Below are 27,422 nucleotides of genomic sequence, written 5' to 3' on the forward strand. Positions count from 1 at the left end.
TTTTACATGCTGCTGCCCGGTGACATCATCCGAAAGCACAGGGTTAGTTTGCACATACACGCTGACGACACCCAGCTCTACCTCACCACCACCTCTCTCTCCTCAGGCCTGCTTATCCCACATCCAGTACTGGGTGAGCAGAAATTTTCTCCAATTAAATGTTGGGAAGACTGAAGCCATCGTTTCCGGTCCCCACTCCAAACTTCGTTCCCTAGCTACCGACTCCATCCCTGGCAGCGTTCTAAGGTTAAGCCAGTCATATTTGACCCCCCAAGATGAACTCCGACCTCATTCGTGCCATCACGAAGACCGCATATTTCCACCTCCGTAACATCGCCTGACTTCGCCCCTGTCTCTGCTAAACTGCCACTGAAACCCACATTCGTGCATTTGCTACCTTTAGACTTGACTATTTAATGCACAACTTTAATTGTTCCACCATCGGTGGCACCGCCTTCAGTTCCTCAGGCCCTAAGCGCTGGAATTTGCTCCCTACATATCTCCACCTTGCTTTCCTCTTCTAAGACACTCCTTAAAACCTACCTCTTTGACCAAGCTTTTGGTCATCTGACCTAATATCTCATGTGGCTGGGTGTCATATATTTTGTTTTATAATGCTCCTGTAAAGTGCCTTAACTGCGCTGTATAAATGTAAGTTTTGGCTCGTGTTGCTGCTGTGGGTCCCGCTGTCCCAGCGTGACGGCTCTCTGGAGCCTGGCACCTGCACTCTGTTTTCATGCTCCCCGTTTGCCGTCCCGCTGGGTACAATTCCGCCGGCGTTGCGTTCCCATCCGAGCTGTGCGCTAAATGGCTCTCGCGCTTCCTGCCTCACCACAGCCACTGCACGTCATTGGCCCTGAAACACTTCTGGGTGTCCAAAGGCGCAGTAGAAATGAAGGTTTGTTCCTTCTCAAGTCGCTCTAGACAAGGGGAGACGGTGGCGTGGTGATATTGTCACCAAACTAGTAATCCAGAGGCCTAGGCTAATGCTCTGGGGACATGGGATCAAATCCCACCGTGGCATTTAATTTTAAAAAATTCATTTAATGAATAAAAATCTGGAATGAAAGCTAGTCTTAGTAATGGTGCCATGAAACTAGCATCAATTATTGTTAAAAACCCATCGGGTTCACTAATGTCCTTTAGGGAAGGAAATCTGCTGTCCTTACCTGGTGTGGCCTACGTGTGACTCCAAACCCAACAGCCTGCCCTCTGAAATGGCCCACCGGGCCACTCAGTTGTCAAAGACAATTAGGGATGGGCAACAAATGCTGGTCTTGCCAGAGCCGCCCACATCCCATGAAAGAATTTAAAAAAAAAAATAAGTTGTTGATTGCAAACACCAGAAAGCCAGCCTGGAGATTAGGGCGGGGAGACCGAGAGAAAGTAACTTGCAAATCATGACTCCGCACAGTTTTACACACCTTTTATTTGTGTTGCCATTAGGTGGCAGCAGGGTGCCTTGTAAAGTGAATCATCAGCAATGAGACCAAAGGCCAGTCAACGTGACCAGTCCTCCTTGCCTTTAAATAGGGCCAGTCAATTCAACAGAACAGGCAGACGGGATCTCGGTCATCCAGAAGCCTAGATTGAGTGCCTATTATCTGATCTCAGTACGATGCACAGTTCTGGTCTCCATACTGCCACAGCTGAGAGGAATGGATGAACGAGTTGGTTTTTTTGTAGAAAATAGAAGGCTGAGATGTGACCTGAGAGGTCTTTTTAAGATTATGCAAAGGTTCGACAGGGTAGACGTAGAGAAGATGTTTCCACTTGTGGGAGGGACCAACGATAGGGCCCATAATTATAGTTATTAATAAATCCAATGGGGAATTCAGGAGCAACTTCTTTCCCCAGAGAGTGGTGAGAATGTGGAACTCGCTACCACAGGGAGTGGTTGAGGGGGAATAGCAGAGATACATTTAATGGGAAGCAGGATAAACGCATGAGGGAGAAAGGAATAGGAGGATATGGGGATAGGGTGAGATGAAGAGAGGGTGAGATGAAGAGAGGGTGGGAGGAGGCTCGTGTGGAGCATATCTGTGCTGTAAATACTTCATGTTCAAAAAGGGATTGACGCAAATAAAGATGTTAGAAATTTAATGTAACGGAGTTTTTCCAACAACTTTTTTGGTTACAGGTATTTTTGTTACAAAGTTTACATAATTTGGGGGTTTCCAGAGTTGTGAGGGCATGTTCCAGTGGGTGAAGCTGCCGAGAGTTCAGTGGACCAGTGTTTTAGTACTGATGCACTGATGACCTGGGAACCAGTGGGCGTTCACTATGCTTCAGAAAGAATATAACATACCAGCCGTACAACAATTTATATATAACACCTTTCAAGTAGCAAAAACGTCCCAAGGCACGTCACAGGATTGTTATCAGATAAGATTTGACCCTGAGACACATGAGATATTAGGGACAGGCGACCAAAAGCTCGGTCAAAGAGGTCGGTTTTAAGGAGCGTCTTAAAGGAGGAGAGAGAGAGAGGCGGAGAGGTTTAGGGAGGGAATTCCAGAGCTTAGGGCCCCCAGGCAGCTGAAGGCACAGCCGCTAATGGTGGAGCGATGGAAATCGGGATTGTGTAAGAGGCCAGAGCTGGGGGAGGTTACAGAGAGAAGTGGGCAAGGGTGGTACGATGCGATGGAAGGATTTGAAAACAAGGCTGAGAATTTTTAAAATTTGAGATGTTGCAGGCCAGCGAGCTTAGTGGGTGATGGGTGAACAGGACTCGGTGCGAGTTAGGATACGGGGCAGCAGAGTTTTGGTTGAGCTATAGGACAGGATGATAGTCGGGAGTAGGAGGAAGTGGGGGGAAAAAATGGGTGTGCAACATTGGGATAAGAGCTGCTCATAGTCTGCTATGAGCACCCGGTGGAAACCCACGCAGGGAGAACAACAGGCAGTACCCAGAACCAAACCTGGGTCGCTGGCGCTGTGAGGCTGCGGTGCTGACCACTTCGCCGCCCCACAGTGTTGGAAAATGCTACCCTCTTATTGTAGCGCCCCTTTTGATGAGCATAGTAGCTCCTGGTTGCTGCCCAGGCCCCTTTAATTCTCGGTAGCTGGCTGCGTGCCTCGTTTTTCCACCAATAACCAAGAGGTGGAACGGGGTGTGTAACCGACAGTGGCTCGGCATAGTCACTCAGCGAACGGCTGAGCCGATCCGCGTCAAGGTAGCTGATTCAGTCAAGGTGCTGCCTTTGGGACTCTTGTCTGGATTGGGAAGTAGTGGGGTTGCTGGGGGCCCGTGCAATCACCCAGGGTTCCTGCTCCTGATCGCTGTTCGGCAGCTCTTATTGAGGATAAGGCTAGGCTTGGCTGAGATTTCCCCACCCCAGTCGAATGACCTGTTAGCGCTGGCCGCCTCCCACAGTTGAATAGCCTGTGGGTGTCCACCACCCCACCCCCCCCCCCCCCCCCACCAAACGGTCGAATGGCCTATCGGTGACTTGCTGCCACTCACGAGCTATGTCCACGGATTAGCAGTTGCTGTATATGAAATTGCTCTCCTCTTCCATTGCTACGATGAGAGACTGTAGAATGAGACACATGTTGAGAAGTGCAAGGTGGAGAGCTTACACAGAACGTGATTATTTACTGGTGGAGTTTTGTTGATAGTATTTTCATGAGAGCCATCATCGCTTTTCGCAAGTTAATAGCCCAGCCTACAGGAAGAAAATAGAATCATCACGTGCCGTAAAGACTTGCATTTCTGTAGCGCCTTTTCACAACCTCGGCGCGTCCCACAGCGCTTTCTTTACAGCCAATTTTAAATACCTTTTAAAGTATGATCACTGTTACAATATAGAGAACTGTGAAAGCCCGATCCCATAAACAGCAATTCGACAATGACCTCATAACTAATTTTTGGTCATGTTTGTTGAGGGATAAATATTGACCCAGGAAAAACTCCCTCCTCTTTTCAATCCTGACAGTGGAATCTTTAACGTCCACCTAAGAGACCGCCTCAAATGAAAAGCTGCACCTCCAACCGTGCAGCACGCCCTCAGTACTGCACTAGGAGTGTGGGCCTGGATTCAGTGGTCAAGTCTCCGGAGTGGGGCTTGAACCCACAATCGTCATGCCTGTGAGGCAAGAGCGCTACCCACTGAGCCATGACTGACACAGTAAAACCTCATCAAGGGGACTCACCCATCGAGAAGGAGGCTTTTACCCGCCTGTTGTTGAGGGGCTGCGTTTCTCGGAAGTTGTTGATCAGTGGTCGTGTTTGAGCTGTGTCAGCGGATGTGCTAAACAGCCCCGTCTTCAAGGCCGTAAACTGCAAGAAGAAAAGAGAAGATTAGTGCTCGGAGAAAGAAGAAAAGACTTGCGTTTCTGTAGCGCCTTTCACAACCTCAGCATGTCCCAGAGTGATATACAGCCAGTGATATCTGAGTCTGCCACATGGACTCAGCAGTTCAAGAAGGCAGCTCACCACCATCTTCTCAAGGGGCAATTAGGGACGGGCAATAAATGCTGGCCTGGCCAGTGACGCCCGCATCCTGTGAAAGAATTTTTTTTTTTAAAAAGCGAATGACTGGGAGGAGCTCATTTCTTCTCCCATCACTCGGCCTTTGAGTGTCGAGGCCCATTGCAGCAACACATCTCCAGCTCCTTAAGCATAGCTCACGGGTGAGGCCTGATGTGTAAGGCCGCGTACTACACCAGCCAGTGCACCTGGCCATTGAGCCACTAGTGGGAGCTTCCAAAGGCTCTCGAATGACTGCAAACATTTAGAGTTCGGGGACTTAGCCATTCAGAGATGCTCCCGTTAGCCCACACGTACCTGGGAAAGGGAGAGCTGCACTCGCTGGTGAAAAACAATCCATAGAACACTCCGGAAGCAGGGCGGGGTGGTCAGTGAGCCGTTGTAGGTGAAGTATTTGTCCAGCTGCTTGGGAAGCAACGACTGGACGTCGAAAGAGGGAATCGCGACCTCTTGACCTGGACGTTGAACGACAGAATGTACAATTCAAGCCAAATTGCCAACATGTCACTGATTTATCTACTGTCAGCCGTGGCACAGTGCGTAGCACTCTCAAGTTGGAGACGGAAGGTTTTAGCCCGTAATTCATTCTCCCCGGTGTCCTGGGGCCAATATTTATCCCTCAGCCAAGATCACTAAAAACAGATGGTTATTTCTGCTGTTTGTGGGAGCTTACTGTGCGCAAATTGGCTGCCATGTTTCCTACATGACAGCACTTCAATAAGTATTTTACTGGCTGCAAAGCCAAGAGAGAACTAAGGTGGCCGCGAGATTTTTCTGCATCCACCAGAGCGGGCAGGCGGGGCCTCAGTTTAGCATCTCATCCAAAAGGTAGCACCTCCAACAGTGTAGCACTCCCACACTACCGTCACTGGTGCGTCAGCCTAGATTTTGTATTCAGGTCTCTGGAGTGGGATTTGAACTCACAACCTTTTGACCCCAGACCTACTGAGCCACAGCTGAGGCAATTGAATGAAGTGGCATCAGAATTAGCTCGGCGAAAGGGAAAGGACGATGGAAGCAACACAAAGTTTAATAATCGACTATGGGATTTACTTTGAGCACCTCTCAGAGAGGGTCTGGTTAACTACGTTAATCATGATTTCTCCCAGAGTTCTTACCTGCAAACGCTACAGATTCCAGGCGACTCAGAATATTTTCGTAAGCTGGATTTTTAAAATGCCCGACCTTTATTAAATTAAAAAAAAGATATCAGTTTTATAAACATCATGATTTTTTTTTTGATGCACTTTTTTTTTAATGGCTATGTGTACCGATGTCATCAGTCCCGTCCAGAACGGAAAAATTCTCCCGTCAGTCATGCCTGGAGACTGCTGCGAGTGACTGCAATTGATATTACTGACTTAATTTGTATTTAGTAACTATCCCACACTCACTGCTGAATAAATAAGCCTGAGTAAATAGACTCTGCTGTAAACTCGTCTCTGTCTGCTCAGTAAATAGACACTTTGCTGTCAAATAGACTCTGTTTGCTGCTTGCTCAGTAAATAGACTCTTCCATAAAATAGACTCTGTTTGCTGTTTGCTCAGTAAATAGACTCTTCCATAAAATAGACTCTGCTGTTTGCTCAGTAAATAGACTGTGCTATAAAATAAACCCTGTTATAAGTCTCGCCCCACATCCAACACATCGATTGCCAGAATGGTGTCAATACTCACTCCACATACAAGATGGTGTTGGATCTGGGAGAGCCATCTACTGGCCAGAGGTTGGAGCTACATTGTTACACACACCTGTTTACATGCAGGATTTCCATTCTATGTTTTTACATAAGCAGAGCAGTGCTCAATGTTGATGTGTGCAAATGAGCAAAAATCCTGACAACAGGAGTCAGATTGAGACTCACCTCCATCAGAATTGCCAGGACCACCAGTCCATCTGCTTTGCTCATGGCCTCCGACACACTCCGGTATTTCTCTGAATTGTAGTGGACGACATGCAACTGGAAAACATCAAACCGACCGTTAACTCGCGCGGTCTTCTGTCGCTGCGGCTTGCATCAGTGGCTGGGTCGACCCAGCATTGGTTGCAGTTGCTCTTTTTTGGGGTTTTGCGGCACCCACAAATAAAATAAACCCTGTTATAAGTCTCGCACCCAGCCTGGCACCTGGGTACCTGAATATCCGACTTAGGAGGGCATCACAACCAAGTCTGATCCCGTCGGCTGCGAAGTGAGGGGGCACTTAGCAACCAGGGCGAGTTCTACCCCTCCCTAACACGGAGTCTTCAAGGTTAATCGTGGCACCCTGTCTAAGACCAGTTAGCTCAACGCAGACATCAAATCTGGGTGGGTAGGGGGAAATGCTTGTTGATTTAGATGGCTTAGTAGGGTACATTCGGTGTGCCTGGGTGTCCAGCTGAGAACCAACAGCTTGCATTTATGTAGCACAAGTTAACATAGTAAAACGAACACAGGATCGTTACCTTGGGCGGTGTTCCTCCTGGCTGGAGAGTCTAGAAGTAGGGGATCACAGACTCAGGATAAAGGGCTCGGCCATTTGGGACTGAGATGAGGAGAGACTTCTTCACTCAGAGGGTTGTGAATCTTTGGAATTCTCTACCCCAGAGAGCTGTGGATGCTCAGTCGTTGAGAATATTCAAGGCAGATCGATGGATTTTTGGGCACTGAGGGAATTGAGGGATGTGGGGATCAGGTGTTGAGGTGGAAGATCATTCGTGCTCTTGTTGAATGGTGGAGCAGGCTCCAGGGGCCGAATGGCCAACACCTGCTCCTATTTCTTGTGTTCTTATTGGACCACGATTTGACACCGAGCCACATGTAGAGATATTAGGACAGGTGCTTGGTCAAAGAGGCAGGTTAAAGACAGAGAGAGAGGTAAAAAGGGTGAGAGGTGTAGGGGGGGGTGGGGGTGGGGGGGATTGCAGAGCATTAGGGTCCAGGCAGCTGAAGACAAGTGGTGGCGCGATGGGAATCGGGGGATGCACGAGGCAAGAGTTGGAGGAGCGCTGGGATCTCGGAGGGTTGTAGGGCTGGAGGAGGTTCCTGAGATAGGGAAGCGAGGCCTTGGAGGGATTTGAACTTGAAGATGAGGATTTTAAAATGGAGGTGTTGCTGGGCCCAGAGCTGTTGTAAGTCAGCGAGCACAGCGGGGGGGGGGGGGGGGGGGTGATGGGTGAACGGAACTCGGTATGAGTTAGGATACGGGGGGGGGGTGCGGGGGTGGTGGGGGGCAGCAGAGTTTTGAACAGGCTCAAGTTTACTGGGATGGAAGATGGTAGGCTTAGCTAGGAGACTATTGTCGGAGTCTGGAATATCGCAGAGGTGTGGATGAAGGTTCCAGCAGCAGATGAGCTGAGGCAAGGATGGAGATGGGCGATATTACGGAGGTGAAAAGCAGGAAAATTAACTAAAATTGTTATTACCCCTTCTTGCCGTGGCTCCTACCTCAGCATGCGCCCTCTCTCCGTCCATTAGGTGTTCTGATCCCTCAGTCTCTTCCACATTCCCCCAGTGGAAGTGCAGTTGCACGGCTGTGTATCTCTTGGGCAGGCTGCTGATATACATGGTGGAGGGTAGAGTCAGCTGCACTGAGAGAGGAAAGAAACAGAGGTACATCTTTATGACAATGGCGTCGGAGGTAACAGGAGTTTACACGGGTCACGCCACACTCCCTCAATTTGAGCTCATCCAAAACTCTGCTGCCCCGTATCCTAACTGGCACTGAGTCCTGGAGACCCATCCCCCCTGGTTTCTCGCTGACCTACATCGGCTCCCGGTCCCTCAACACATCCACCATAAAATTTCTCATCCTTGTGTTCAGATCCCTCCATGGCCCCCACCGCCCCACCCCATCGCTGTAACCTTCTCCAGACCCTACAACCCTCCGAGATCTCTGCGCTCCTCCAATTCCGGCCTCTTGCCCATCCTCCGATTCCCATCACTGCACCATTGGCGGCCGTTCCTTCAGAAGAAAGGAGAAAAAGGCACGCAAATTGATTTAGAAATATGACAGACTGGTGTTAATCTGTCCTTACCTGTGTGGCCATTGTTGGAGAGCGTGAACGAGTTGCTGTCTGATTTAATGTATCCCTTCAATTGGACTGGTCTCAGGGAGGGATCATACCTGACATGCTCAGTCTCAATATTGATAGGGGACTGTGATCCTTTCCCACAGTGCAGATATTCCTCTTTCCAGTGTTTTGGACCTTGAGGGCCTGGATTAAATGGGATAATTAGATTGGCAAGCTAATGGAAATTCATCGCGGGCTAATTTAAGCCCTAAGGCATCTTTCACCTATCAATGCAAGTTCTTCTTGTTGGTTGAAAGGTTTCTGGATTCCAGTCAGGGTTGCTATAGTTGGCCTGGGATGTGGAGGAGATAAACCCAGCCAAGATACTCTCTCCTCATTGCTGGCCAGTGACCGCACCCCCCCCCCTTGAATGTACGCTGAGGTGAGGACAGGATGGGGCTCGGCTGTGAGCAATGTAGAGATAGTTGTAAAGAAATCTGGTACCATCAATGTGAAAAAACTCAGTGTCACATCAAACACTCCCAGGACAGGTACAGCACGGGGGTTAGATACAGAGTAAAGCTCCCTCTATACTGTCCCCATCAAACACTCCCAGGACAGGGACAGCATGGGGGTTAGATACAGAGTAAAGCTCCCTCTATACTGTCCCCATCAAACACTCCCAGGACAGGGACAGCATGGGGGTTAGATACAGAGTAAAGCTCCCTCTACACTGTCCCCATCAAACGCTCCCAGACAGGTACAGCACTGGGGTTAGATACAGAGTAAAGCTCCCTCTACACTGTCCGCATCAAACACTCCCAGAACAGGGACAGCATGGGGGTTAGATACAGAGTAAAGCTCCCTCTATACTGTCCCCATCAAACACTCCCAGGACAGGGACAGCATGGGGGTTAGATACAGAGTAAAGCTCCCTCTACACTGTCCCCATCAAACGCTCCCAGACAGGTACAGCACTGGGGTTAGATACAGAGTAAAGCTCCCTCTACACTGTCCGCATCAAACACTCCCAGAACAGGGACAGCATGGGGGTTAGATACAGAGTAAAGCTCCCTCTATACTGTCCCCATCAAACACTCCCAGGACAGGGACAGCATGGGGGTTAGATACAGAGTAAAGCTCCCTCTACACTGTCCCCATCAAACACTCCCAGGACAGGTACAGCACGGGGATTGGCTGGTCAATTTGGAGCACTTCCTGCCAGCAATCAGGGGGAGCAGCTGCACCTGTGTTGCAGCAATTGCAGAGTGGAGAGAGGATACTGGAGAGAGGTGAATACAGAGTGGAGACTGCAGCAACTGGAGAGAGAGACTGGAGAAAGGTGAATACAGAGTGGAGACTGGAAACTGCAGCAACTGGAGAGAGAGACTGGAGAAAGGTGAATACAGAGTGGAGGGAAACCATCAAGGAAGGCTGCAATTTTTCTGGAGAGGTGGGTGTCAGGGCACCTGAAAGACTATTAAGTTTAAACTGTTTGGGGGAGGGAGAAGAGGCCTGAAGACTCAGGGGTGGGGCAGCCAAATCCAGTAAGGGCCCCTGTGTTTGTATTGGTGTTTGCACACAGGGAGCTCCCTCCCCACCCCAACTGCCTGCTCGGGACAGCTGGAGTTGCCCGGGTGAAGACTGTCTTGTTAAAATCAGAAGAGGAGAGTACCGGGCGGCTCCAGCTGTCCCGGGCGAAGAAGCCTCCCCCAACTGGAAGACAACAAACAAGTTTGGACTAATTGTGATAAAGGTGCTCCAACTGGCAGTTGAAACAAACATCCTTTTCAGCCTTTCTCTCCCTTCCTCCACTCAGTCGCCTCAATCACCTATCCTCCCCTTTTCCTTTACCATCCTACGCCATCCTCCTCTACTCCCACTCCACCTTGTTTAAAGTTTGCTTTTTTTAAAAAAAATTGTGTAAATTTGTTTTGTTTCTTGGGGGTGGACGTAGCTCTTAGACCCCATGGCAAGCCCCTCTTCGCCGGTGGCGGGGCCTTCCCGTTCATATGCTGCTGCGGCTGCTGCAGCTGCACCTGTTGCCCCGTCACCGTTTGCTTTATTAACAACGAAGCATGGGGTCAAGAGCTACGTCCACCCGAACATGACTATAGAGGCATGTGTGAAAGCAATGGCCGAGGTTGTCGGCCCTTCGGCCATTGTTGCAGCCTCTAAAATGTACGGGAAGGCAGTGTTTTTCCTGAAGACCGAGCGGGCGGTGTCCCTGGCTCTGAGCAAGGGGCTCACCGTGGGCGGGACCTTTCTGCCAGTGGACCCCCTGGAGGCCACTGCGCAAAGGCTCATTTTATCCAATGTCCCACCCTTCATCCCTGGTGAGCTCCTCCTTCCCCACCTGCACCATCTGGGGGAGGTAAAGACGGGGCTCACCCCAGTCCCGCTCGGTCTTCGGGAGAACAGCCTCCGACACGTGTACTCCTTCCGCCGCCAGTTATTCATGCAGCTGGCGCGGGAGGAGGTGACAGAGAGCCACTTCAATGTAGAATTCCAGGGGACGGCCTACCGCGTCTTCTGGACCTTGGACGGGGTGCGGTGCCATGTCTGTAAGGGGGTGGGGCATGTTCGTAAGAACTGCCCCAACCTCCCGGCTGCCAACTCCAACTCAGCGGCCCAGGGTGGCGACGCTGCACCTCCTCCCACCCCCACTACACCACCACCAGATACCATTCAGTCGGTACCGGAGGCTGTGGTTTTCACGGCCTCCGGCAGGGAGGGGGGTGACCGTCCAAGTGGAAGGAAGGCGCGGAGGAGAAATAAACATCGAGAGGCACGTCCCCTGGATATCGTGACACTACCCGAGCCTGAGCTCAGCCCAAGGCCCGATCTCGGGAAGTCAACTTGCCCCAGGGCTGGGCTCAGGCCCAGGGTGAATAAAAAAAAGGAGAGTGTGGAGGTGGAGGCCTCTGATGATATGGAGGTCTCTGAGCCTCCGCACACAACTGGGAAAAAGAGGAGAAGGCACCCCTCCACAGAAATAACACAGGGCCCTGAGGTGCAGGGCCCATCTGTTGGAGGGGAGCTGTCTCCTGTTTCGGGTCCCCAGGTTTCCCCTACCGCCACCACCAAGGCTGCAAAGTCCGGGCAGGTGCTCCCTATTCCTCAGGATGGAGGGGAGGGGATGGCCCCGGTACGTGAGGCCCCTCCTGAAGGAGTAAGTGGGGCCCTGCTTGTGGTGGGGGAGCCTGGGGAAACCGCCCATTCCGCCACTGCTACTGGGTCGGGTGTCCTGAATGAAGGGGAGGGCGAGGCCCCAGAGGGTCGGGCCTCCCAGCCGGAGTCCACCACCAACCAGGAGACACCCGACCCAGTTATAACTGAGAATGCTGCCCCATCTGCTGGGCCTGTGGGTGCTGGCGGAGCGGGAGATGGCCTCCTCTCGCCGCCTCCAGTCTCGGCTCCGGCTGGTTTCCCGGAGTCCGGAACTTCTGTCTCCCCTGGACCACTCATTGGCCTGGGGATGGAGGTGGAGGGGGGTCCTGAACCGCTGGTGCCTACAGGCTCCAGTTTCACAATAGAACCCAGAGAGGACTCCTCCGCCATCGATCCTGGGGGTGGGATCGTGACGGAGGCGGGACCAGCTGGCGCGGCCGGGGCGTCCGCCCCACAGTGTGTGGTGGATGTGTCGGCCGCTGGCGGTGACGACCCGGAGGAGGATGGGGATTCGGTGCGGGGCACGGAGGATGATCTTGATTCCATCGCCAGTGAGGTGGTGGAGTCCCTCGTGCCTCCCACCGAATCTCCTCTCATCCCCACGGCGGAACTCCGGGATTTCCTCGCGGCTTGCAGAGGTTGCCGCAATAAAGTTCAGCTGGCCCTCGACCGTTGGTCGAATCTGGCGCTGATCATCCAGTCCGTCCGTGCCGCCCTTAAGATAGCGGGCAAGCGCGCGGACGTGAAACTGGTTGAGAGGCGCCGTTTTAATGTGTTCCTCAATGGGTTGCTGGGGGAGTGGAGGGCCAGGTGCACTTCCACTCCCTCCTCACAGTGAGGTATTGGTGACGGGTTTTACGTACCTTTGACATGAAGATAACCATAGCCAGCCTCAACATCAACGGCAGCAGAGGGGCTCACCGCAGATTTCACAATCTCTCAGTCCTTAGGGAAGGGAGATACGCGGTGAGCTTTCTGCAGGAAACCCACACCGTTCCGGGAGACGAAGCCACCTGGCTCCTGGAGTGGCAGGGTGGGGTCTACATGAGTCACCTCACCCCTATTTCTAGTGGGGTGGCTATCTTGTTGGCCCCGACTTTTCAGCCGGAGATCTTGGGGGTCAAGGAGCTAGTGCCGGGCCGCTTGCTCCACCTCGCCGTTCGCCTGGGTAGCGTGCCGCTCCACTTTGTGAACGTGTACGCGCCCAGGCCCGGCGCTTTGCAAGCGCGCTTCTTTGAAGAAGTGTCCGCTCTCTTGAGCTCCATCGATAGCGGCGAGTGCATCATCCTCGGGGGGGATTTTAACTGCACCCTCGAGGTGGGGGATCGCTCCGGTCCCCAGCGCGGCCAAGCGTCGGTGGAGAAGTTGAGGGGACTGATCAGCTCCCTTAACTTGGTGGACGTCTGGCGGAATCTCCATCCCGACTCCAGCGCCTTCACGTGGAGGTCTGGAGGAGGGGGGTCGCGAATCGACCGCCTCTACATTTCGCAGGCGTACGTCTCCCGTGTCTCGGCGGCCTCCATGCGGCTGGTGCCGTGCTCGGACCACCGCCTGGTGTGGGCGGAGTTCACTCCGCTCCGCACGCGGGCGGGGTCTGCGTACTGGCACTTTAACAACCGGCTGCTGGAGGACGTGCGATTTCGGGACTCGTTCTGTCGATTCTGGGCCGACTGGAGAAGGAAGCAGGGGGGCTTCCCCTCCTTGAGGCTATGGTGGGATGTGGGCAAGACTCACATCCGCGTCTTCTGTCAGGAGTACGCGAAGGGGTCGACCAAGAGGCGGGAAGCCGAGGTCGGGCGCCTTGAGAGGGAGGTGCTCGACTTGGAATCCCGCCTCGGTCATGCCGTCGCGGACCCGGCCCTGTGGCAGGCGTACAAAGAGAAGAAGGGCGCGCTGAGGAACCTGCAGCTCATAGGGTCCCGAGGCGCGTACGTGAGGTCGCGGATCCAGATCCTGGAAGATTTGGACCGCGCCTCACCCTTCTTCTACTCGCTGGAAAAATGGCGGGGGGTCCGTAAGCAGCTCGTCGAGCTGCTGGCCGACGACGGATCCTCCATCACGGATCCGGAGGGAATGGGCCTCCTGGTCCGGACGTATTACAGTGCGTTGTTCTCTCCGGATCCGTCCAGCGAGGATGCGCGCAGAGTTTTGTGGGAGGACCTGCCGCAGGTCAGCCCGGAGGGCGCCGAAGGATTGGAGGCTCCGCTCACGTTGGCGGAGCTGACTGGCGTCCTCCACCAGCTCTCGAGGGGCAAATCCCCAGGGCTGGATGGGTTGACCGTGGAGTTCCTCAGGGCGTTCTGGGACGTCCTGGGGGACGATTACGCGCGGGTCCTGGGGGAAAGCCTGGCGACCGGGGAGATGCCCCTCTCGTGGCGCAGGGCGGTCATCGTCCTGCTGCCGAAGAGGGGCGATCTCCGCCTGCTTAAAAACTGGCGTCCGGTCTCCCTCCTCAGCACGGATTATAAGATCTTTGCCCGGGCTATGTCTACCCGCCTGGGCTCCGTGCTGGCCCACATGATCCACCCCGACCAGTCCTACACGGTCCCGGGCCGGTCCATCCAGGACAACATCCACCTGGTCCGGGACCTGATCCATCTTTCCCAGAGGACTGGTCAGTCGGTCGCCTTTCTCTCCCTCGATCAGGAGAAGGCGTTCGACAGGGTGGATCACGATTACCTTTTCGGTACTCTGCGCGCTTTCGGACTCGGGCCGCATTTTGTGTCCCGGGTCCGACTTTTATACGCCGCCGCAGAGTGTCTAGTCAAAGTTAACGGGTCCTTGACGGCGCCCCTTCGATTTGGGAGAGGAGTGCGTCAGGGGTGCCCCATGTCCGGCCAATTGTATACCATCTGCGTGGAGCCCTTCCTGTGCCTGCTTCGCAGGAGGTTGACGGGATTGGCTCTGCGCGAGCCGGCCATGCGGGTCGTCCTCTCGGCTTACGCCGACGACGTGCTCCTCGCAATCACAGATCCCGTTGACTTGCGGAGGATGCGCGACTGCCAGCAGACCTTTTCTGCCGCGTCCTCCGCGAGGATCAATTGGGAGAAATGTTCCGGACTCCTGGTTGGTCAGTGGCGGGTGGACTCCCTGCCGGAGGAGATGACACCTTTTGCGTGGAGCACCACGCACCTCCTCTATCTGGGAGTCCACCTTAGCCCCGCTGAGGAAGCCTGGCCGGCAAACTGGCAGGAGTTGGAGGCGAAAGTCACCGCTCGGCTGGGGCGCTGGACAGGACTGCTCCGAGTGCTTTCCTACAGGGGCCGAGCGTTGGTCATAAACCAACTGGTGGCCTCCATGCTGTGGTACCGGTTGGTCACTTTGGCCCCGCCCCCTGTATTTGCCACCAAGATCCAGAAGAAACTCGTCGATTTCTTCTGGGGCAAGAGGAAACACTGGGTCTCTGCCGCGGTCCTGAGTCTCCCGATCGAGGAGGGCGGTCAGTCGCTGGTGTGCGTCCGCACCCAGGCTGCGACTCTCCGCCTTCGGACCCTGCAGAGATACCTGTACGTCGAGCGTCCTCCCAGATGGTGTGCGCTGGCGACGTATTTTTTCCGCCAGTGTCACTGCCTTCAAGACGACACGCAGCTCCCGGTGGAGTCCGTTAGCCGCGCCTCTCTGAGGGAGTTGCCTGTCTTTTACCGGGATCTTTTCCGAGTCTGGAACATGGTCGCCTCCAGTCAGGGCGCTCCCCCGCCGGCGGAGGAGAGCGCCTCGGCTGTCCGGGCGGCCGACTCCGGGGACGGTCCGGCGGGCGGAGGAGTAGCCGAAACCCCCGGGACGCCCCTCACTGTGGGTGGCGAGGGGGCTCGGGAGTGCGGAGCGATCCCGGCCGAGCTGACGCCCGCTCGGCCGGAACTGCTCATCGGACCCAGGCCCCGAAACCCTCCTCGGGAGCCGGTCCCGCACAATCCGAGCTGCCTCTCGGAAATGCCCTCCGTGCCATTCCAATCGGCGCGGAGGGGTTTCCTGTACGGGCTGCTCCTGCACACTCTCCACTTCCTCGCCCTCGTCAGCCGGCCGGACACGCCCTGGCGGTCCGCGTTGCCATCTGGCGGCGAGGGGAAACCCCGATGGAGGTCTCTCTACGCGGGAGTCTTCCCCCTTTACATCGGGGACCTGGGGTGGAGGGTGCTGCACAGAGCAGTCCCGTGCAATAGGCTTTTAAGTAGGTTCACGGACTCCCAGGCCACCTGTACTTTCTGCGGCCTGGACGAGTCCGTGTTCCACATTTATATGGAGTGTGCGAGGTTGCAGCCCCTATTTGAGTATCTGAAGGGGCTGCTCCTCAAATTCTGGCTGCACTTCAGTCCCACACTCCTGATCTTTGGGCACCCGGTGCGGAGGGGCTTGGGCCGGGAGGAGGATCTCCTCGTCGGTCTGCTCCTGGGCCTGGCCAAGGTGGCAATTCACAGGTCCAGGTTGCGGGCCGTCGGGAGTTCCGTCCTCCCCGATTGCCTGCCCCTCTTCCGCGGTTACGTTCGCGCCCGGGTGTCCCTGGAAAAGGAGCATGCGGTGTCCGCCGGTACGCTTGAGGCCTTCCGCGACCGGTGGGCACCGCAGGGACTGGAGTGCATCGTCGACGCCAAGAATGGCATTTTAATTTGAGTTTTTTGTTTATTTATCTGTTTTAATAAAGTTATTTTAAAACTGTAAATATGTACATAAAGGGGGCCTGAGGGATAAAGGCCCCCTCGATGTGAAAAATATAAAAGGGGCCTGGGGTATAAAGGTCACCTTGTAAAAAGAAAAAAAAAAAAACGGGTTTGATACAGAGAAAGAAAAAAAAAAAAAAACGGGGTTAGATACAGAGTAAAGTTCCCTCTATACTGTCCCCATCAAACACTCCCAGGAAAGGTACAGCACTGGGGTTAGATACAGAGTAAAGATTGGGTGAGAATGTGATCCAGAGAAAGGGATTGACTGTAAATGGACAGTGACAGAAGTGGAAGCCGATCGTTTAGATTCCCTCTCAGACATGGGGAACATTGCAGGAAGATCAAAGAAAGGGGATTGGGGTTAAAATACTGTTTGGAAAGGACTTACCTTCATACGTCCAGCGGGAACCTGTACAGGAAAAGAGAGCAGATTCGGTATCACAAACTACAGCACAGAAACGGTCTGTTCAATCCACCTGCTCCTTGCTGGTGTTCACATTGTACACGAGCCTCCTCCCACCCCTCCTTCTCTCACCCTCCAAAATATCTGAGAATGACTGGGGACACAGATTGAACCATTCATTACGTATGCCGCCCAAGGCTTCATAGCCTATGAAGGTAAAGCAGGGATACTCCTGATGCACAAGATTTGCATGGAGCTCAGTTGCTTTGGTGTGACTGAATTCCCAATTCCAATGTCTCAGTGGTAAATGCATGGCCCAATGTGGGACTGAACCATCCAGACCAGGAAGATCCCAAGTTTGACTCATGCTCCCCTGCGGGTTGGTGGGGGGGGGGGGGGGTAGGGGGGGCGGGGTGGTGCCACTGTTGGTTTTAGCGCCCTGCGTTTGTGAAGGGCGTCAAATAAATGCAAGTCTTTCTTCTCCACGTTGCGAGCACTGTATTTGGAGAGTGCTCCGTTTGCTCTCTAAATGCTTCAGCAATCTGGGGACAGACAAGCACGTTAGTGTTTGGAGCTGGAAACTTTTGCTCAGCAACTGGCCGGGTTCTCTGAAGCATTGGGCAGGCTGCGAAACTAAAGACAGCTGGGTCTAACACCACCATCTCATTGCTTCTGCCTCCAAGGTGGGGCACAGATCCATTGTAGCCTTTCTTCGGAGAGTCAGAATGTGTTCAACTCCCTCCTGGCCCCACTCCCCCCCCCCCCCCCCCCCTTATCTCTGTAACCTCCTCCAGCCCCTACAACCCTCCGAGATCTCTGCGCTCCTCCAATTCCGGCCTCTCGTGCATCCCACCCCCCCCTGCCCGATTCCATCGCTCCACCATTGGCGGCCGTGCCTTCAGCTGCCTGGGGGCCCTAAGCTCGGGAATTCCCTCCCTAAACCGCTTGCTCATCCTATAAAGATGCTCCTTAAAACCTACCTTGTTGCACTAGGTTTTGATCACTATTCTAAGTGTCTCCTTATGTGGCTCAATGTCAAATTTAGTCTGATAACTCTCCCGTGAAGTGCCCTGGGATGGAATACTTTGCTAGGTTAAAGGCGCTATGCAAATGCCAGTGGTGGTGCTGTGTAATGTGATCTGCGTTGTCTATGCACTTCTCTCCTGAAGGCGTCGACTCTGGGATACGGGTTTCACGGGTGCACCAAACGGCCACAGCTGCCTCCGCTGGACCCTCTCTGACTGGGAACAGTGAGGGGCAAGACTTGCATTTCTATAGCGCCTTTCACAACCTCAGCACCTCCCGAAGCGCTTTTACAGCCAATGAAGTACTTTATTTGAAATGGAGTCGCTGTTGTAATGTAGGATGATGATAATGACCCAGATCATTTGTTTTTTTTAGTGATGTTGGTTGAGGGATAAATATTGTCCCCAGGACACCGGGGAGAACTCCCCTCCCCCCCCTACCCCCCTCCTCCCGCTCTTCTTCCAACAGCGGCCGTGGGATCTTTAACATCCGCCTGAGAGGGGTCTCGGTTTAAATGTCTCATCTGAAAGACGGCACCTGCGACAGTGCAGCACTCCCTCGGTACTGGCACCGGGAGTGTCGGACTGGGATTATGTACTGCAGTCTCTGGAGTGGGGTTGGTTGTGAAGCCACAGCTTGCTGACTCAGGTGAGAGTGCTACCCACTGAGCCACAACTGGTAATACAGTCGGGAGGTTGTCTGAATCAGCACAGGATCCTGCCTGGTAGATCGGGAGACTGAGAAGGTTTAGAAAGGCACATGATAATGACATGCTTGAAATGATCAGCAGCAGCAACAAACAGTTGGAAGATTAGCACTTGCCGAAGCGGACTACTTAAGACTATTTATACCGACTTGTAGGAGGCTGCTCAATTATCAAAGGCGTCACTGACACCTTTTTTATTCACAGTGGGGCAGTCACGGGACGATGTTTCCTTGTTTGCCTCTTTCCTGAGCGGTGTCACCACGCGTCCCTTCATGAAACACTCTCTCAGTATTCGCGCCGCCCGGACGGATCGGAATCATTCAGGGCGCTGAGTAACCAGGTGATCGTTGGTCTGTGTTTGTGGGCTGTGAGGCGATTGGTGGTGATGCCGCCCGCAGTTGAACAGCCGTTCGTTGATTGCAGCGGCCAGCTGGGCAACGGTGTCCAGCGCTGGTGGTGCCGGGTGTCGGCTCGAGGAAGGGGAGAGGGTCTCCGGAGGGAACGGTTAAAGGGAGCACAAGATTAGGGAGCGTGGTGGGAACTTTGGGAATCGCTCGATCAAGACGGCACTTGGCGTTGTACAGTTGCTCGGAGCGCTGTTTAAAAAGGAAAATGAATGCTTAGTTGACAGGTAACTGGTGTTAAACTTACCTCCCCTCACTGCTTCTGTCTGACCAACTTCTGACAACAGCAGAAACACACTGCAAACTGCTAACGCTGTGACTCCTGACTCCATCCTCCTGCCAACTGCCCAAGTTTAAAGGAAGAGTGTCGGCTGTCTGGAAAGATTATGGGTACCAGTTGCCGTGGAAATACTGGAGGCTCGTCAGCTCCAATCACATTTCAAGCCCCTCACAGAGACTCCCCCCACTCCTTAACCCATTCATGCCTTCTTAAGGTGGAACAGTTCTGTTAAGGTGGATCTTGCTCATGCCTCATGCAATTTCGCTTGCAAATGTGTTGCCGCACTTGTGTGAAATTGCTCTGTCCACCACTTTGATCGGGGTCGTTCAAAACATTAATCCTGGAAGAGCAGAGAGTAAGTTCCCAGTGTCGGGTTAACCAAAGCACAGCCAGTGAGAGTAAACTGCGAAAACTCTTGACAGAAATGTTCCTGCAAGTGTCAGCTTGGTTCAGTCAGGAGGTTGTGGGTTTGAGTCCCACTCCAGAGACTTGAGCACATAAGCCAAGCTGACGCTCCCAGTGCCAGTACTGAGGGAGTGCTGCACTGTCGGAGGGTCAGTACTGAGGGAGTGCCGGACTGTCGGAGGGTCAGTACTGAGGGAGTGCCGCACTGTCGGAGGGTCAGTACTGAGGGAGTGCCGCACTGTCGGAGGGTCAGTACTGAGGGAGTGCCGCACTGTCGGAGGGTCAGTACTGAGGGAGTGCCGCACTGTCGGAGGGTCAGTACTGAGGGAGCGCCGCACTGTCGGAGGGTCAGTACTGAGGGAGTACCGCACTATCGGAGGGTCAGTACTGAGGGAGTGCCGCACTGTCAGAGGGTCAGCACTGAGGGAGTGCCGCACTGTCGGAGGGTCAGTACAGAGGGAGTACCGCACTATCGGAGGGTCAGTACTGAGGGAGTGCCGCACTGTCGGAGGGTCAGCACTGAGGGAGTGCTGCACTGTCAGAGGGTCAGTACTGAGGGAGTGCTGCACTATCGGAGGGTCAGTACTGAGGGAGTGCCGCACTGTCGGAGGGTCAGCACTGAGGGAGTGCTGCACTGTCGGAGGGTCAGTAATGAGGGAGTGCTGCACTGTTGGAGGGTCAGTACAGAGGGAGTACCGCACTATCGGAGGGTCAGTACTGAGGGAGTGCCGCACTGTCGGAGGGTCAGCACTGAGGGAGTGTTGCACTGTCGGAGGGTTAGTTCTGAGGGAGTGTTGCACTGTCGGAGGGTCAGTACCGAGGGAGTGTTGCACTGTCGGAGGGTCAGTACTGAGGGAGCACCGCACTATCGGAGGGTCAGTACTGAGGGAGTGCCGCACTGTCGGAGGGTCAGCACTGAGGGAGTGCCGCACTGTCGGAGGGTCAGTACTGAGGGAGTGCCGCACTGTCGGAGGTGCCGTCGTTAGTGGTCAATATTCATCACTGAATTCATCACATCATTAAAAGCGGATGATCTGGGCCAGTATCACATTGCTGTTTGTGGGATCTTGCTGTGCGTAGATGGCCACGTTTCATGCATTACGACGGTGACTGCACTTCAAAATAGGACTTTATTGGCTGTAAAATGCTTTGTGGAGTCCTGGGGTCGTAAAAAAGGTGCTATAGGAATGCAGGATTCTGCTTTACCTTTGCAAGCTGCTCAGTCAGGAACTGGTCAAGGTTCGTGGTGCACTGGTGATTAAAATACTTCAGAGTTTTAAACATTTTTATATAAGAGGTTTTGCACTAATGCTCTTAGCATTCCGAATGGGTGACTCACATTCGCATGGTGCCATTTCATTTCTCTCGGCTACGTCTCAAAGTGCTACGCATTTCAGGAATTACTTGGGAAGCGAATGTTCTACAGGCAGACGTGGCAGCCATTTTTGCACCCAACAAGTAGCAATGATTCTGTTTTTGGTTGAGGGAGGAATGTTGGCCTGGACACAGGGAGAGCAGGACCCCGCTGTTCTTCGAATTGCTAACCCACAGGAGCGGACAAGACCTACTCTAAAGGGGTAGAGTTAATCTTCCTGTGCCTGGGCTGCTTGTGGGGGTCGGGGGGGGGGGCAGCGACCACAGGAGATTCAGGCAGGCTCCATCATCCGTGGCTTCGAAACCCCCCAGACTTGACTATTCCAATGCTCTCCAGCCTCCCACCCTCCGTAAACGTCAGCTGCCCTGTCTGCTAACTCGTGCCAATTCCTGTTCACACATCACCCCCTGTGCTCGCTGACCTACATCGGCTCCCGGGCCGGCAACACCTCGGTTTTTAAATCCTTGTCCTCCAGTGCAAATCTCCTCTGTGGCCCTCGCCCCCTCCCTATCTCTGTAAGCTCCACCAGTCCTACAACCCTCTGCGTTCCTCCAATTCCGGCCTCTTGCATATCCCCCGATTCCCATCGCTCCACCATTGGCGGCCGTGCCTTCAGCTGCCTGGGGGGCCCTAAGCTCTGGAATTCCCTCCCTAAACCTCTGCCTCTCTCTCTCTCTCTCTCTCCTTCTTTAAGACATTCCTTAAAACCAACCTCTTTGACCGAGCTTTTGGTCAGCTGTCTTCTTGTGTGGCTCAGTGTCAAATCTTGCCGGATAGCATCGCTATGAAGTGCCTTTGGACGTTTTATTGCATTAAAGGCACTGCAGTTGTATTACACCTCATCTGATTTCCCTTGGGATCCACTAGCCACAGACCCAGAAAGGGGAAGACCTGCCCCAAAGTCTCCTATAAGAGACAAACCCTTCCGAACATACAGTATTGAAGTGTCAGCCTAGCTAGGCTATGTGCCTAAGCCCTTTGCCTCATGAAATTCTAGTTCACTGGTGCTAGCTACCCAGCCCGAGCGCTGATCAATTCTGTTTAACTGTCCTAATTCGGTTTGTTAGTCACCACTCTCCCAGGCTCAAGACAACAGCCATTGCCTCTGTCACAGCCTCAAACATAAACAATAGAAAAGATGAACAAACTTAATGAAAGGAAGATTTGCATTTCTATAGCACCGTTCACAACCTCAGGGCATCCCAAAGTCCTTTACAGCCACAGAAGTGGTTTTTCGAAGTGTAGTCACCGTTTGATTGAGGGAGGAGTATTGGCCAAGACACAGGGGGGAGAGCTCCCCCCCTGCTCTTCTTTGAATGGAGGCCAGGGGATCTTCTGCACGCTCCTGAGAGTTTGATGTCTCATCTGAAGAATGGCACGGCAGCACTCCCTCAATACTGCCTCTCCGACAGTGCAGCACTCCCTCAATACTGCCTCACCGACAGTGCAGCACTCCCTCAATACTGCCTCTCCGACAGTGCAGCACCCCCTCAATACTGCCTCTCCGACAGTGCAGCACTCCCTCAATACTGCCTCTCCGACAGTGCAGTACTCCCTCAATACTGCCTCTCCGACAGTGCAACACTCCCTCAATACTGCCTCTCCGACAGTGCAGCACTCCCTCAATACTGCCTCTCCGACAGTGCAGTACTCCCTCAATACTGCCTCTCCAACAGTGCAACACTCCCTCAATACTGCCTCTCCGACAGTGCAACACTCCCTCAATACTGCCTCTCCGACAGTGCAACACTCCCTCAGTACTGGCAGTGGGGGCGTCAGCCTCGATTTTGTGCTCAACTCTTTGGAGGGGGACACAAACCCACAACGTTCTGACTCCGAGGCGAGAATACTCTCACCCTATAATATTTGGGAAGATGTTTCTCATTCGGAATCATTCATTTGAGGCTCCAAACTATAACTAATGAAACGCATTGCCTGTTTTGATATGGACCCTAACAAGGGGCCCCCAGGATTTAGGCCCCAAACATCCACTGACTAGTGGTTCCTGCCCAAGGGAGGGGAGTGCAGTAGCCAGCAGTACCCTCTCCTGATCACGATGCTGACAAGTACAAACCTGCGTAGGTTGGACAGGAAAGGGCCCAGTCATGATGCCCCCCAAGACTGAATAGCCTGCTGATATTCATCACCAAAGCATCAGCACTTGGCCTTCAGGCAGAAGTGTTGGAAATTGTGGAGGTGGGAGGGGGAGGAAAGAACTGGGCGACATGTACTGCTGTTTAAATAAAAAAGATTTTGATCGAGTCTAGTCTGACTGGCTACTCAGCTGTGGGTGGCAGCGATGTCTGGCCATGAATTTACTGGCTATGAGTCACACACTGTCAGCAGTGACTGTATGAGTGTGGTTGGTGAATGAATGGGAACGATTGACAGGCTGTGGGTGAGGATTAGTGCCAGTATAAACTTTGCATATAAACGTTAAACACGGAACAAGACATTGGATTAACCTGTTCATCCAGCTGGCTGCGCTGAGTTGGAGTGAGGGATGCGGTTTGGGAGCACCAGATTTAAACACAGTGACATATCAACTTCATGACATTTCTTTGGGAAAAAGGAAGACTTGCATTTCTATAGCGCCTTTCACCACTTCAGGATATCCCCAAAACACTTTACAGGCAATGAAGTATGGTCACTGTTGTAATGTAGGAAACACAGCAGCCAATTAGCGCACAGCAAGATCCCACAAACAGCAATGTGATAATGTCCTGATTAATATTTTTTAGTGATGTTGGTTGAGGGATAAATATAAGCCCCAGGATACTAGGGAGACCCCCTTCCATCCCCCCCCCCCCCCCCCCCACCAGCTCTTCTTCAAAATAGTGGCTGTGGGTCTTTTACATCCACCTGAGAGAGACAGACAGGGCCTCACTTTAATGTTTCATCCAAATGAAGGCACTTCCGACAATGTAGCACTCCCTCAGTACTGGCATTGGGCGTGTCAGCCTAGATTTTTGTGCTCAAGTCTCTTGGGCTTGAACCCACAACCTTCTGACTCAGAGGCGAGAGAAAGAGATATACCTGCTGTAAAATGACGGACATTTGAAGAAAAATTGCCCCTCTTTCCTACAGATGCTGGTTCTTGCAGGGCTATGATTCCCCTGGGTGCTCAGTTATTCACATGTGAACCCAGGTACTGGGTTTGACAGGATATTCGACCTTGAGGTTTATCGCAGCCAAGCTTACTTTTTATCCAAACACTCCACACATACACACTTTCCAGCAAGGGTCAGCAAGGATCAGGGTGGGAACACTACCCCTGCCTATTCCAGGGATATAAGGCAAACAGTAGCTGTTTAAGCAACCGATGCAGGTTGTGGTCAGGCACTGGCAGTGGGTTGAGTGGGGGGGTGGGGGGGAGCTTTTGCATCCCTCGATAAACCCGAGAGGTGACAAATAGTCGTGCAATGAATTTCAGAGAAAAAGACAGTAAGGAAGTGAATTTGCCCTTAGAACTCACAGTGCTGAAAAAGAAAGAACCATAGCATTGAAATCATAAATCTTAGCATTAAACTCAAAATGATGCTGATGAAATTCACAAATCTAGTGGAAAAATGATAAGATCACAGAAGTAAAATATAAAAATCAGAAATTAAATCATGGAAATGTGAGGTTGAATAATATGTAAAACTGTCAAAAGAAATGTTAGATTGTGAACATCCTAAAAGAGAAAATTGATGGTGAAATAATGTTTGTGAAATGGAATCTATTTACAAACTCTCTTTGTTTATCAGGTATTCAAGTACACATTGTTCAGATGTCGGTTCGTGCGGTTCGAGTTGTGCAGCCGGGGAGGCTCGGAGCGACGCACCGGTCCGTCCCTCTCTCCCTTCCCCCACCGTCTGTCGGCGCCGGGAATGGCGGCTCACGCTCGCTTCGTGTCGCGGACGGTGATGGTTCGGGGCAGCGAAGTGGAGGCGGCCTACCGGACCCTGACCCGGTGAGATGAGATGAGAAGGGAAGGGGAGAGGTCGTCAGGCCCGTGGCTACGGAGTAGGCCGCAGGCTTCGGCCTCCCTTCAAGGATGAACCATCACCCTCCCTTCTTCCCCCGCCCCGGGGGCGCTCCCTCCCTGCCACCCGCCCGGTACTCGGGAAAAGGGGAGGCTGTGCTGCTGCACGCGGTGATCGGCGGCTAGCTATTCGGCCATGGCGGGCATCACCGTTTGATATTGACTAGATGCGACGCCTCCCATAGTCGAATGACGCGCCGCCCATTTCCGGTCCTATTTGGGAAGGAGGATAGTAATGAAGGAAGGCTATCGGATTGTTTTTAAACCCGAGGAGGGGGTGATGGGGAGAGAGGTGGGTATCAATGCCTGTCCTTGCCCCCTTTCACAGCAGCAGTCGACGTTAATATGGCTCCCTGGTGGGGTGGATGGACCAGAGGGCGTTAGCCTGTCTGCTGTCGTTGTTGGCCACTTTGTGTGAACGTGAGCTTCACCTGTGGTGCATAAAGTACAACATTGCAGAGCAGGAGCACCGACTGAACTTTTCCTCTCTCCAACCCTGAGATGCAGGCCTGCATGGTTCAGTTACGCACCAACTGCATTTAGCAAGTGGGAGGTTCAAATGTCAGCTTGATTTAGTGGGTCGCACTCTTACCTATGAGTCAGGAGGTTGTGGATTTGAGTCCCACTCCAGAGATTGATCAAATCCATGCTGACACTGCCAGTACTGTACTGAGGGAGTGCTGCACTGTTGGAGGGGCCGTATTTCAGCTAAGGCGTTAAAATTGGTGCTGTGGGCACCCGCTGAACCTTTTTTAAAAAATGTTTGCGTGTTTTCTGTCTCCCTAATGTCTGGAGTTGTTGGCAGCTTCTGGAGTGCTCTGCTGACCCGAGTGGTTAGTCCCAGTAGGATTCTGGCACAACCGCCTGTTTGAGCTTTAGCCACAGACGGCACTTCTGCTGACCAGCAACTGACGGGGGCCATGGGTGAGTCCTGCAGTCAGATGGATTTCGCTCAGTGTTACAGCGTGTGTTCTCCCCAAGGCACAGACAGATCCCGTGCCTGCTTCTGTATCTAAGAGGTGTTGTCTTCCACGTCATCTGCAGATCTAATGTCTCATCTGAAAGACTGCCCCTCCGACAGTGCAGCACTAGGAGTGTTGGCCTGGATTTTGCGTTCCATGCTATGGAGTAAGTTATAACAGCCTGTAGATTCTAGGATGAAAGGCTGGAGGAGGGGAGGAGGCCCACAGTTAGATTCTGGGGAGGAATTGGAATAGTGGACGGTCTCGATTTCAAGACAGGGAGCAGGAAGACTAATTACTTCTCTGCCCCCACCCAGGATCCTGACCACAGATGGGATTATCGATGAGGCAAAACGCAGGCGCTACTACGAGAAGCCGTGTAGGAAACGCATCCGCGAGAACTACGAGAATTGCCGGCGCATCTACAACATGGAGATGGCCAGGAAGCTGGCTTTCCTGATGAGGAAGAACCGTCAGGACCCCTGGCTGGGCTGCTAGGCACCTGCACCGATGGGATTCTGAGTGCGAAATAGCACATGATCACACTTTGTGGTTTCGGTGCCGAGAAAGGTGGAAGCTCGTGACTGTGGTTTTGTGAAAAACCAGACTCGAGCTACAGTCTAATGTATTGCAGGGGGCCAGGCCTATGGTCCAGTGGAGCTGCAGGTTTTCTGTTCTGAATAAAATACGAGGACTGCACAAGCCAAAACTGTGTAATGTTCTTTACCTCCTCACCCACTCCCTATCTCTGCCACCTCCTCCAGCCCCTACAACCCTCCGAGATCTCTTCCTCCTTCTCTTGAGCATCCCTCCGATTCCCATCACTCCACCATTGGCGGCCGTGCCTTCAGCTGCCTGGGGGCCCTAAGCTCTGGAATTCCCTCCCTAAACCTCTCCGCCTCTCTCTCTCCTCCTTTAAGACACTCCTTAAAACCGACCTCTTTGACCGAGCTTTTGGTCATCTGTCCTAATATCTTTTATGTGAAGTGCAATTGAGACATTTTTGTTTTACTGCATTGAAGGTGCTATATAAATGCAAGTTTTGTAGTTGGTGATTCTGGCTGGAAAGTTTGGCTGATGGTTGATGACGAGAGTGAGCTTGGCTGTGATGCCACCACAGTCGAATAAAGTCGACTGAGTGTCGAGGCTCTGACGTGAGTAGCAGCCTCTCCGGTGAGCGATTGGAGAACAGATTTAGAAGTGTACAAAAAAAAAGAAAGGTTTGCATTTCTTTAGCGCCTTTCACATCCTCAGGATGTCCCAAAGCGTTTTACAGCCAATGAAGTACTTTTTGAAGTGTAGTCACTGTTGTAATGTAGGAAATGTGGCAGCCAATTTGCACACAGCAAGATCCCAGAAACACCAATGCTCTACGTGATGGAAGGGATGATGATTTATATTTATTGATCATAAATATTGGGCCCCAGGACACCGGGGAGAACTCCATCCCCGCTCCCCACCCCACCCCCCGCTCTTCTTCCACTGATGGTCATGGGATCTTTGACGTCCACCTGAGAGGGGC

General features: G+C 52.9%; 2 protein-coding genes across 2 annotated transcripts; one reads left to right on the top strand and one right to left on the bottom strand.

Annotated features, from left to right (window-relative positions):
* Window positions 1-1,410: 1,410 nt before the first annotated feature.
* LOC137356869 (carbonic anhydrase 14-like) lies at window positions 1,411-17,028 on the bottom strand. The gene is made up of 9 exons (XM_068022708.1): window positions 16,899-17,028; window positions 16,701-16,721; window positions 8,508-8,687; window positions 7,918-8,060; window positions 6,358-6,453; window positions 5,611-5,677; window positions 4,790-4,947; window positions 4,156-4,282; window positions 1,411-3,668 (listed from the first exon to the last, which is right to left on the bottom strand). The coding sequence occupies exons 1-9, from the start codon at window positions 17,026-17,028 to the stop codon at window positions 3,598-3,600; spliced, it is 993 nt and encodes a 330-aa protein (XP_067878809.1). The 3' UTR covers window positions 1,411-3,597.
* A 7,677-nt stretch (window positions 17,029-24,705) lies between these two features.
* On the top strand, window positions 24,706-26,609 carry LOC137356953 (small ribosomal subunit protein bS21m-like). Its single transcript, XM_068022837.1, has 2 exons — window positions 24,706-24,866; window positions 26,218-26,609. The coding sequence occupies exons 1-2, from the start codon at window positions 24,784-24,786 to the stop codon at window positions 26,396-26,398; spliced, it is 264 nt and encodes an 87-aa protein (XP_067878938.1). The 5' UTR covers window positions 24,706-24,783; the 3' UTR covers window positions 26,399-26,609.
* The last annotated feature ends 813 nt before the right edge of the window (window positions 26,610-27,422 follow it).

Source organism: Heterodontus francisci, chromosome 46, assembly GCF_036365525.1.
Source record: "Heterodontus francisci isolate sHetFra1 chromosome 46, sHetFra1.hap1, whole genome shotgun sequence".
Classification (NCBI taxonomy): Eukaryota; Metazoa; Chordata; class Chondrichthyes; order Heterodontiformes; family Heterodontidae; genus Heterodontus; species Heterodontus francisci.